Source organism: Haemorhous mexicanus, chromosome 3 (genome assembly GCF_027477595.1).
Source record: "Haemorhous mexicanus isolate bHaeMex1 chromosome 3, bHaeMex1.pri, whole genome shotgun sequence".
Taxonomy (NCBI): Eukaryota; Metazoa; Chordata; class Aves; order Passeriformes; family Fringillidae; genus Haemorhous; species Haemorhous mexicanus.
In genome coordinates, this window is record NC_082343.1 from 11,615,751 (window position 1) to 11,628,907 (window position 13,157).

General features: G+C 37.7%; 1 protein-coding gene across 12 annotated transcripts in view; it reads left to right on the plus strand.

The window, feature by feature from the left end:
• Positions 1-13,157, plus strand: part of NRXN1 (neurexin 1) — a 672,843-nt gene that overhangs the window by 458,508 nt on the left and 201,178 nt on the right. For all 12 annotated transcript variants that reach the window (XM_059840820.1, XM_059840821.1, XM_059840822.1 and 9 more), the window contains one exon: positions 3,024-3,205. In XM_059840820.1, the coding sequence (XP_059696803.1) occupies positions 3,024-3,205 (182 nt within the window). The remainder of the gene's footprint in view (positions 1-3,023; positions 3,206-13,157) is intronic.

The window sequence follows — 13,157 nt, forward strand, 5'->3', positions numbered from 1 at the left end:
ATCTGTATTCATCAGCACGGATTAATTAGTCTTGCACCAGACACACAGTCACTTCGAAGAGCTACAAAATGGGCAGTTATAAAGGAGGGAAAGCTGTCTCATAAAAACCCATAAGCCACATGTTCTCGTGAATAAGAGATACTTTTTTTTTTTTTTTTTAACTTTGATGTTTATTCTATGTAGTTTAAGATTTACAGCTAGATTTATCCAGCTCCACCGACATTGACCTTGCCTTCAATGCAGCAGCAGTATGGAATGAATTGCTCTTCCCTGGTTGATTTGAAGGGCAGTACTTAACAAAAAAATGCAGCAAAGATTCACTCTGAATAAGAACAGCAGAGCCTCTCATTGTTCAGATCTGAAGACTTACTTCTGGGTCATTGTATTCAGTATGACTCCACCATGCTTGGCAGGCTTTTTTCTTTGTCTTTTAATTGGGTAAACACATCTGTTACAACCAAGAAAGGGAGAATTATGCACTGCCACTTAAATCTTAGGGACTATTCTAACAGCTCCATCTGTGACATTGAGGTGTAAGGAGTTGTTTTTTCTTAGCCTTCTCATTTTTGTTACTTATAAGAACTTCATTCATGACCTGACACAATGTTTTATGAAGTCACCAGAAAGGCTGTCACTGTTTTTAATGAGCTTTGGATCAAGCCCTCTGTTTTTCATCAACACAGAACAAATCCTTTCACTCCAGACACCACAGTGACATAAACTCCATGGAGGTCCCAGCTCATCACTTGGAGATTTGAAATCAACAGCAGCAGCAGAGAGGAGAACTTGGGGACCATCAGCAGTGATATTACCTGTCTAACGTGTCTTTGTTTCAGGATGTATTGTAACTGGAGATTAATGACACACAGCAGATTATTGCACATTTCAGACCACTACCTGGGAGGAAAGCAAGGGTGGGAGAGCAGGAGGAGGAGGGCTTTGTCACACACATTGCTAAACCAGACACCTTTTATCTGTGTCCATTACCAATCCCTGGCACAGCCCCAATCTTCATTACTCTTGCAAAACTCTTTTTGTAATAAAGATAAAACCTGTTTTCACTTAAAGTGAAATCTTAAATAACAGACCTGCTCTTATCTTTGTCTTTGCTGAAGAAGTTGACAAATTCTCCTGAACCACGTGCTGGTTGGTATTTTGGCATCAGGAGCAAAGCCGGCAGATCCATCTGAAGCACAGTGAAACGATCCCACAACTGTATTAATATAAAATGAGATTTACAGTGACTTTAGTGGTATGCACCGTGCATAAATTATTAGAGTGATGGCACTGCCAAAAAACCCTAACTAATAGGCATGGAATTCCATAAAGGAAAAGTGAGGTTAGAAATAAATAGATGAGATCTTTTCAAAAAGACCAAGTGTTCTTTTTGCACTACAATTGACACAAAGCGGTCTTGCTCAGCAGTAGAGTAAGATTTTGAGACATCTGGGAGCTGAACAAGTGGTGTAAGTGTGCAGTCCTTCAGTCCTTCTTGTCTTTGGCTTCAAAAGCCCACGTCTTCAAGGGATTTTAGATTCCTTTATATGCTAACAGCAGTTTTGGTCAACCTTGAAAGATAGTAACAGAGTAAAAATTATGTTAAGTGCTGTCTCCTTACATGGATATGGGAAGTATGGAGTGAGAGGATTGGGTGGAATAAACTGAAAAACCATTCCATGATTGTATGAAAAGTAAGAGTTGGAAGGGACATTAAAGATTATCTAGTTCCAACCCCATGCCATGGACAGGAATGTCACCCACTAGATCAGGTTGCTCAAGGCCCCACTCAACCTGGCTTTCCAGGGATGGGGTCTCCACAACTTCTCTTGACAACCTGGTCTAGTGCCTCACTACCCTCTGAGTAAAGAATTTTTTTCTTGGTATCTAATCTAAATATTTTCTCTTTTAGTTTAAAAGTATTCCCACTTGTCCTATTATTAACTATTTAATAAAATAGATAAAATGTAATATAAGTAAATAAAATACAATAAAGTTGAGAGCAGCCACACTTTGAGACAGTTTAGGATAGATAGTAAAGCTCGACTTCTGTATTTACAATGAATTAACCTCTCTTCCTAAGCTTTGACCTAGCCTCATGGAAAAGGAGTAGATAACTTGTAGTGAGTTTTCCTATGGAAGATCAAGTGCATGCACAATTTGCCTGCTCTGTGCTGTTGTTAAGGCACAAGTTTTAAATGGAAAATGTCCGGATATGCTGCTATTTTAGTTCTGAGGAAATATGCTGGTGATGAAGTTAAGCACCTGAGTGCTAAGTGGTTTTGGATGACAACATTTGTTTCAAACAGATTATAGATTTTGTAAGTGCACCCTGGATGTAATGTGTAAAGATTTCCACTTTTGAAAGATGTACATTGAGCATTATGCAAATAAATACCATTGCTTACTCAGATGGTAGAATAATCTCTTTGTCCTGACATGACAAGTAAAGTATGTTTCCACTTGTTATCCCCATCTGTCAGAGGATGATAAACCTCAGATCTGTAAAAGTCTTATCTGAATGTATTTGTTAACATCTTGCTTTGCTGGCCATCATCATGTATCATGTCCATTGTGCAACTAAGTAGATGCATATTTATTTTGTCAGCCATGAGGCAACTGGAATTACTTGATTTCTCCACATAGGTCCAGTTGGGAAAAGCATTTGGTTTAACTCCTCCCTGTTCTACACATCACAGAAATATGTTTATCAAGCATAAGCTTAAGAACTCTTCCAAACAGATATGCATTTCTGAATCAGAGCTATGGTATTTCAAGTCGTTTCATTTGCAATTAAGTTATATTCAGTGCTGATTGCACAATATAAAACCCACTAATATTTCACTTGCTGCATAATTTTTAGAGATAAAGACCTCTTCACATTGAAATTCAGCCTATGAATCCATTTACTGCGTGAGAACCTGATTTATGTAGGGCATATGATTTCCACGTGGCTTTGCACCGGTGCAAGTGGGCTGATGATATTTATTTCTATTTTTTTTGTTGTGTTTTTTTTTCTCTAACAGCGGGGACAACGTATATCTTTAGCAAAGGTGGTGGACAGATCACTTACACGTGGCCTCCCAACGACCGGCCGAGCACTCGAGCAGACAGACTGGCAATAGGGTTTAGCACTGTGCAAAAAGAGGCTGTGCTGGTGCGAGTGGACAGTTCTACTGGCCTTGGAGATTATTTAGAGCTGCATATTGTAAGTAATCATCTCGCCAAAGGAGTGAGATTTCTTCTTGTCTTGCCTGTTCTTGCGTTCGTGGGGGTTTCAGTTTGTCTTGTCGGAGTGTGGTTCTAAAAGTTGAACCTTGTGGGGTCAAGAGTGGACTAAATGATGCTGGTTTATTGCATATGATGTTGTACAGGGTCTCAGACATTCTCAAAATGCCTTTTTTTGCTACAGTGCTACTTTTCATAGCTTTTCAATTAAAAATCATACTGAGATACTACCTGCACAGACAGAGCAGTTTATTGCAGTGTAATTACATGGAACAGAATTTAGCAGTATCAGAGGAAGGTATGTTTATCCTGGGGGATTTAATCTGGAATCTAATAGTGGAATTGCAGTGTATCGTAGCTGACTGTGCTTTTTGTTATTATTAGAATTTGCCCTCTGATTTCACCATTCTTTCGTGATGGTAAATCTTAAGCAGGAGGACTGCCAGGCTAGGAAGTCTTAGGAAGTAATTTCAGCTGCCTTAAAGCAAGGAACTAGCAATCAAAATTGAAAGCATATGGAGTTTTATGGCATCATAAATAAGTGATCAATTGAGAAAAACATAACAAGAGCAGTATAAAAATTTGTTGTTTAGATTAGTCTGAACTTTGTTAATGTGTTCATTTGATTTTTATTTGAGAATGTCTCTACTTTCAGGAAGAGTTGAGTTCCTTTTGAATGAAATTACTTATTGATCTATAACCAATTACACTTTTACCCTCAGAAAGCATTCAGCAGTGATCATTTTCAAAATTAGATGGGATTATGGTATTCAATCTTCCCAGGCTCCTTTTACTGCAAAGGCACTCTTACATTGTGGACAAAGGTGATTTTTTATTTATTTACTGGCTTGAGCAAATAAAGAAAGAAAACCTTAAATAAAATTCAGAGGTTGTCTATACCCTCATCTTACATTGAATCACATGGATGAAGTGGTTGGCTGGTATTGTGCAGTCTTAGTTTGAAAATGTGAACAAAGCAACTTCTCCCAGCTGCCAGAAAAACTGAGAGCCTACATATTTCAAGGCAAGTATTGTGTTGCTAGATGGAATTTAAATATTTGCTTTGCAAACACCAGGTGCCTTGTCACAATTTACCTCTTTATTTGTGATATCAGAGCAAACCCACCCTCTGTGGTCAACAGTTACCTTTCTTCTTACCATTTTTTTCTTGTTCATTAGCACACAAAGGAATGTTTTCCTTGTAATTTTACTATACCTGAAGTCTATCAAAACTATAATATTTGTTTGCTTTTTCATCTACCCATGATATTTCTATTTTAAAGCAAACATTATGTTCATTAATGATGAGATGGAGATGAAAAATTATTGCCCGCTCATAAATGTTTGTAGTTTTCACTTTTCTTTTCTCAAATAACTGTCTTATACCCATGCTGTAGCAAAAGATGGTTAAAAAAAAAAAAAGAATAATTGAGATTTTTCTATGGTCAGAAATACTACCAGTTTAATAGGGAGGGGAAAATGGTAAATTATACTTTAGTGGTTCTTTTGAAATTTCTGTGAAGCAGCAAAGCTTTTTATCATCCTGCTGTATGAGGTGATATTGGCCTCCCCCTGCTGTCTTTGCAAGGGACTTTGGGAACCTCCCTGAAGCCTGTTCTGCTTCAGAGCAAAATGGTAACTGTGTGAAATTTCACTGGAATGAGGTTTGACCTCTGAGAGCAGCTTCAGAGTAGTCTGTCCCTAGAGTGGAGGCACTGAGGGATTGACCTGAAATCCTAAGACATTTGGCAAGGACTTTCATGACAGTTGTCAGTGATAGATAAAGCTTGGAAAACTATTGGGATATAATTTCCCAGAATCTAATTCAAATAAGGATAATATTCAAAGGGAAGTTGAAAGGCAGTATTTTCAAAAGCACTTTTGACACCAAAGACCATGTATCTCATTAAAGTCAGTTGAGCTGCAGATACTTCTGAGAATTTTACCTGGGATCCATTTTAGCTCAGAAATATATTGTGAGATATCACAGTTCTAAAAATGAAGAGAGCATAGAAACAGGGAGGTCTATGTATGTGTTATACTTGAAAAGTAGTTTATTGGGTCTAAATGTTTCCATATTGGTAACTACTGTGTTAAGCCGGCTGTAATGAAAACAGTAGGAGGGGTTTGTCCTTCAAAACTTCCTTCTTTCCCCAAGGTGTAGATGCCACTAGGGGTGTCTTATCTACTAAACAGCCAGAATCATGCTATGGATAATGGAAGGAGATAAAACTAGAAGGAGAGAAGTGCTTAATTCTGCATATTCTTTTGCATGTACCCACTGTGAATATGCATGAGCACAAAGTGCCTGTGTACCTGGAGATGCACTGGGCATGGACAACTCACCTGTGTGTGGTGGCAAAAAAAAGTTGCCCTGGAACTATTGCTTTAAAAAAAATTCAGATTATAGCCCTTACTAGCATGTTGGGGAGGGTGCTTGAGAGCTTTGAGGTAGCTTGTTCTTAACTTCCTTCACTCTAGAAATGGAAGAGGAAATTAGAAATTAGATTATGGTACTTCAGGGTGTGCTTGCCCTCTTTATTATTCTGTTTACTTAAAGACAATGTAAACCTAATAATGAAATCAAGCTTGTAACAAATTTTGATTTTAAAAATTGCTGCTTGATCATCTGAATCAGACTTTTGGTGTTAGGTTAGGAACATATTTATTTAAAGTAATCATTTAACCTCTCCAAATAGCCATTGTTATGAGAAACATTTTTAAAACAGTGTAGTCTGCATTGCTTCCAGACTCTTAACAGATCCAATGTAAATATTTTAAATTCCAAGATAGATTATAAAAAACTCCACCTGTACTGTAGCAGCATAAATATAAGGAACTGTTTGTGTGTATGATACCTATGCAGCACAGTACTTCAGGAAAGAGATTTTAAAATGTTTTAGTCATCCAGAGCTGCAGCAATTAGCTTTCATTTCAATCATTTGACTTCTCGTTTGGAAGTGGGCTCCTGTGCTGTCTCTGCTGGGAGATCTAGCTCAAGAGGAAATAGATATCCTACCTAAAAGTCTATTGCCACTTCCTCTCCTGTTGATGGATAAATGAAGGACAAGTAGCTCTGATAATTACAGCAAGCTTCCTTTTTTTTCTTCTTGTCATGACATGGTCTGCATCCATCTCCATGTCACATGGAAAAAGCAGCAGCTTCTCATGCAGTGTTCAATAAATCACCATGTGCACTCCTGCCCTTAACTTTTTGCCTGAGTTTTAGTGCCCTTAGGTAATTCTGTCAGTGATTCCTGTTCCTACCTCCACTTTTCTTCTCTTCCTACCCTGTTATCCCACGTAATTAGAAAGCAAAGTGTACAAACATATGAATGTCATTGTCTTCCACAGGCACTGTGCTGTTGCTACTTTGAATTTTTAGCTTTCCTATGGTGAGGAATAAAGTGAAGTTAGACAAAGATATCACATCAAAAGGCTAAGTCCTGTTGAATTGCTCTTTCTGTCAATGCTGGAAGCATAGAAAACTGTAATTCTCCTGTGTTGCACGAGGGCTATTTGCTCTGTTTGAGAAGGATATATTTCTATCAACAGACTTCAGCCATTATAAAAAATATGTAAATTATACCATGTTTTCATCTTTCATTGTTAAAATGAAAGACTTTATAACAAAATGTAACTTTTTTTTATGCCTGATGGAAAGAATCAGCAGTTTTTGTGTCTTCTTTGTCTGTGTCGTTTGTTTGAAAATCAAAGTATTTGTGGAGCACAAAGCAGCTGTTTTTATGGTGGTAGCTGATTTTGAAGTTAAGAACAAGAAGTCTGTATGGAGCATAAGGCCAGCAGAGCATTTAAAAGTACAAAGCCTTGGCATTCCAAAGACACCTAGCCTAGGGCACATGAACTACTTAAGCTGAACTGATCACTTCTCTTAACTCAAGCAGGGTGAGAATGTATTAATTAATCTCATTTACAGGTATGGACCTGCTGAATTATGTGAAGTGGTGATGAGCATTCATATAACAAACCTTCAGAGATCTAAAATAAGGACTAAGGCAGATGTGGCAATGTTTTGAATGTTGTCCCAACCCTCTCTGGGAGGAAAGTGGGGCGAAATGCCCTGTGATTCCAGTGAGAGACAGTGACTCTTTATACTTAGGATATGGAAAACATATCAAAATAAAAAGAAATAAAGCTCAGGGTAAATGGTAGTAGATATTTTTTGTTTCATTATACTTCATGTCACTAGGAAACAATATTTTGAAGGAAATGCTAAGCAATAAGATTAATACTGTGATGATAAAGCATGGAAAACTGCTTCAGAAGATTTGCTATTACCTGAAAAAGTAGGGTATGGTTAAAACAGATGGCATCAATATATGCAAGGCACAACACAATTAACCTGAAATACTGTGAAGATGTAGCATTACTGGCATGATGGATTAATCAATATTGTCCTTAGACTTCCGAGATGTGTTTGTGAGGCCTTCAGAGTTACAATTAATGACTGAGGTGAACAGTCACGGGAGAGGAAAGATTGTATGTCTTACAGAAAATAGAGTTTTGGGCAGTGAGTAAACTCAGTTCATGCTCTTTGTCCCAGATATTAACTTGCTACATATATTAAAACATATATTGTAGAAATGGCATTTTTAATTTTTTTTTTTAAAAACTTTCAGGAAACTTAAAATGAGTATTAGCTCCTACTCCCCTCCCTCTGTGTCTTAGTTATACATATGCAGTACTCTGCTACACCAGGCTTTTAATAGCTGACTCTGTTAGACTTTTTTGTACATATCCATAAAATATGGATAGTTTTAACTTATGCAAGTATAATGACCTTCCCTCAAGTGAACAGAAGGAGAAAAACTCAAGTGAGGATCAGAGTTCTGTGTTTGAGTGTACCAGGGAAAGAACTGCAATATTTTATGATAAATGCATTTGTTATTCTCTTTTGAATACTTCACATGTCTTGGGCTTAATGTCTAATGGAAAGTCAATTGATTTTTATTGACTTGGTTGTATTTGGATCGATTCCTAGAGAGCTGAATGTACTTTCAGTGAGATTGATGATAAAAATACCTTTGATTTTTAGTGGTTTGTATTGGAGCTAATTAATTTTCCCAGGAAGAGTTTAATAATATATAAAAAAATAATATTTCTAGGAAATTATTTTTTCTAATAATCATCATTCAAATCTAGAATTCCTTATTATTAGATGCATACATGCATACTTATGGAAATCAAAGATTTGGGAAGGCCAATGTTGGCTTGTATATTCATGAAATAGTAATCAGTTTAAAATTGAATTATTCACATCCAGGAAGGGATTCTAAAAAAAAAAAAAAAAAAAAAAAAAGGCAGACCTAGTTTTCAGAAATCTGATATTTTAGAAGTGCTGAACATGCACAACAGTGGCTAAAGTCAATGGAGGCTGAACATAGTCAGCACCTCTGAAAACCAGGTCATCATCATATCAGCTAAGTGGGCATCAGGGATCACTTTGGAGCCCTGGAAAGACTTTAAACCATTATGTTTATCAGAGTTGTGGTTTTTAATATTCTGCTACCTTGAAGTACAAGAAAATTTCATGAGATTGATGTTATAGAATTCTGTTATTATTTGATATTTCCTTATTATGATTATAGAAGCAATATTTATTTGTGATTTTTTTCTTCATTTCTATATGTGAATGTAAAATGCTGTAGGAATTTTAACTGTTATGGACAGTGGTTGTTTTCTTTGGGGAACAAAAATCTCAGCAAGCAGACTATATTTTAACCTTTAAACTGAAAAAAAAATTACTATGGAAGAAGGATTTCCAGACTTGCTTATGGGTTTGAATAAAAAAAAGCCAGTGCAATCAAAGAAGACTCATTTATGGAACTAGACAGGTAGGTGAGAATGCAATTCAATGCACACAAACATTAAGTTAATTAGAATGGGAGCAATGAATTAATCTAGGGAATTTGTACTAAATGCAGCAATCATTTACCTCACTGATCAGGTTAAAGATCTAACTTTGTAGGAAAGAAAATAAATGAATCACTGAGATGGTCAAGTCATGCCTCGAAACCATGCAGTTAGGTTATTCTTTTGTATCAGCAGAGACAAAGATTTAAAAAAGCTCTGAAAAGGGCTTTTATTATATAAGCAATTTGTTAATGCCTCATCTCAAATACTCTGCACAATCTGTTATTGCACACTGAGCAACAGTGGTCTGTTCTTGCCATAAACAGGCCAAATTGCTGAGGGAAGGTTATGGAAATGTGCTAATTCTGGCACAGAACAGACTGATACCTTACTGTATGAAAAATATGAAGAATTTGTACAGATGATGCAATTAAGCAGTTTGACTGCCACAAGGGAGCACTGCAAGGAGAAATCCTGATGTTTTGTGGAAGGTCCAGTATACCAGTGTGGTAGGGATGATCTCCCAGCCTGGTTCCTCAGCCTAGAAATGTGCTTGAGGGAGGCAGCTCCTCTCCTTTTCTTCTTCTATCTTGGGATAAAATAGAAATTCTCACTTTCCTCTATCCAGCAAATAACTCCTTTATGCATTTGGGAGAATACAAGCTTCCTTCCCAAAAAAGCATGCTGTGTAATGGGGTCACCACCTGCCAGCCCCTTGCCCAGAGCAAACTGCACCTCCAGTAGGACCCAATTTCCAGCTACGGTACCGTGCCAGTGGCACAATGCTCCAGCCCTCAACAATGATGAATATCCTCAAGTGTTTCCTCCTAGAAAAGGTGAAAAGCCTGGTTGAAGGTGGGTAGGTCTTTAAAACACTTCTGGTGGGCCCACTTTTATCAGAATCAGCTGAAAACAGCATGGAAAGAATTGCATGTGGCCGTGGTGTTGTATGAAGTTATCGTACGGATCAGGTAGTGGGTTCTAAATTCCCTTCTGATCATGCATATCTCAAAATTACACTGGAGATTGGATCCATCTGTTGCAGGACTGTTTAAGATCCAGAATTTTGGTACTGAATTTGATGGCAAGTCTTCCTATGACTTTGTTGCAAACTGTGCACAAATGGAACCTTAGATCTGGCACGAGGAGAGAACATAAACATGGAACTTAATTTTCTTTCTGAACTTAAAAAAGCACCAAGATTAAGAATAGAAGGGGTTTGGCCGGGGTCATGTTATATTAATAACAAAAACTCTGCATTTTTAAGAATTCAAGTGGACCAATTTGGAAAAGCAAGCACAAGACCAAGCATATTTAATTAGCAGAAACTTGAAGAGGCTCATGACCTCCTCATAAAGCTCCTCTAATTTTTTACATTGTCACTTTTAAAGCTCTGAACTACTATATGGATTACATCCAGTAATATTTTCAAGGATTATTTCTTTCTCTTCCCTTTCCCTTGTTCCCCAACTTGTTCTTCTGCCGTGTCCTCAAACGCAAATTCGTGTGTTGTGCAAATTCGGCAGTCCCAGTGAATCCCAGTGAAACAGGGGGCAAGCATCCAGGGGTCTCAGGGTTTGCATACCTTTTCTTTCCCATGAAATGAGGCATAGCAGGGACAGGGGAGTTGCCTTAGGTGGTGACTGTATGGTTTACTTACATGGAAGAACTTCTTGATGAGAACCATTGATAAGTTCCTCTTAATTAAAAAACAAAAGCAGCAACAACGTGTGGCCCGAATTAGGAGGCATATCCTTGGGTGTCAAGGCTTTTCAAGTATAAATAACAAATTTCTGGCTTGAGAAAGGAAGACACAGGACTTAGTTTATGATGTACAAATAAATAAATAGACCATCTTGCCTCCCACCATTCCTAGTTAATGTTATCTCCTCTCATTGACATTTTAGATCTATCACAATCTAATCACATACTTGTAATTTAAAATTCCTGGTGCTGGCTACTAGCCAACATCCTTGTGTATGGAGGTTGTAGATATTTTAATAACTTGGCACCAACTCTCCCAGAACATTGCCGTGTATAAAAAGCACCGATGAAAAATTTAGCGGGCGTTTTAGCAACTTTATTAAGATTAAAAGGATACTTGACTATTTGGAGTAGCAGAGCCATTGAGGTGTTCACTGTAACCTGGCTGATCACCCAGACGAAGAAGGAGCTGAAATACAGGAAATTATTGTTATTATTTAGAGAATGAGAGCTCTGGATGACAGAGTGAAATCCAAGAGCAGGCTACTTTTGTCCTCTTATTCTATGGAGGTGATATTCTGCTTATTATATTTAGACATGGATATAATAGTATCTGTATTATATGCTTTTATATACATTAAAAAAAAAAAAAAAAAACACATACATTTTGTTAGATGTAAGAGAGTCAGCCCTGATAACATTTCCAAGCTTATTCCTGCCTAGTCCTTGTCTAATTTTAGAGAAGCACAAGAGGATTTGTACTCCCTCCTCCCTGCTGGGCATGCCTGGCTCAACACCAAGTGGAAGGAATGTGTACCTAGTGTGTCAGAAGCCCTGACAATGCAGGCAGAGGACAGGTTTCAGGCACTTTGGGCTGACAGTGTGTGATTTGGGGAAAAAAAAAAAAAAAAGAACAGAGAGACTGGAGCAATGGCATCACATTCAGCATATCCTAGATTATGCTTTTAGCTCCTAGTGGCAGCCTGAATAAGGGACAGTGACTCTCAGACTGCTGTTGACCCGCTGAAGAAGGTCTAGGTTGGCACAGGACAGATCAGGGTTTGTTTCCTACAAATAAAAGCCAAGAATCCAAGATCTGGCCCATTAACTCCTTGTCTTTTGAATTTATGAGCCCTAAGTGAGGATAAGGATGAAGTATGCACTGCAGCACAAAGTACCAGTGTAGTGGTTTTTCAGTGGATATGCAGTATGAACAATATTATTTTTAATATTGGAGTGGTTGGCCTATTGATGCAGAACAAGATGAGGGCAAAAGTGCTGCAGGTGACCTGAACAGATTCTGATTCTAACTCCAAGTAATCCTCATCCTATCACTTCAACTATTGATTTGTTTGAAAATATTGCAGAAATATGAGTAAGTATGAGCAGGATCTGCATCAAGCCAGAAAACTACTGGTGGAAGGTGAGGTGCAGATACAATTTTACAGAGCCTTCTGCTTTCATTCAGTCATTTGTTTAAGTAAATATTGTTAATGCAGTTAATCACTTTGTGCAAATAAGGAAAGCTCATCTTAATACTATTCTGGTTTTGTGAGATACTACCTTAATTGTAACTCACAATTAGTTAATTAGACCACTTACTTAATTCAGGTTTTGCTCTGTGAAGCCTCAGTGTCATCATGAAATTGAAAACTTCTTTTCATATTAAATGCTAGTTTGCTTTTCTCCTTCTGGACTGTTTCATGGTCTTGAGCCTTTCTCCATTTCCTTACACCACTGTATCAGTGAAGAGAAACTGGAGTAAAATCACTTGGTGGGTGTAGGGGAGGGTGGAACTGGACACACAGGGCTTGGCTCCTACCTTGCATCCAATTAACTTACTTAACTCTTGTAGTCTTTGGCACTAGCTCATTGCACCAGCCTTATTCAACAAACAGAGCCAGAGCAGGAAATTTATATGTGTTTTCAGAAACCCCGGCTGCCAGTTGTGTCTTTATCTTCTTTTCACTTACTTGCCTATGCTCTTTAATTACTGTCTCTCTTACCTTGACACCCTTGACATCAGCGCATCTCCACTGCTGGTGGATCACTGAGCAGCCTATTGCTTTCTCTCCCAGCAACAACCACAGTTGTACAGTATTTGCCTTCTCTTTGAATCCAGCAGTGATTCTTCCCATTTGACAGTGGGCTGTTGCTGTTGTTAAGTCTTTTTTTTTTTAATTATTATTATTTTATTTTTTGCTTCGATCTTACCACTCTGAGGAATTCCTGCAACAATAACAGACAGGATAAAGATTTAATGAACAGATACTGTCAATTTTCTGTGTTCTGGTGGCTTATGTTTAATGTAACAACCCCACTAACAACAGGTGAGTTTCCCTGTTAAGCATTTG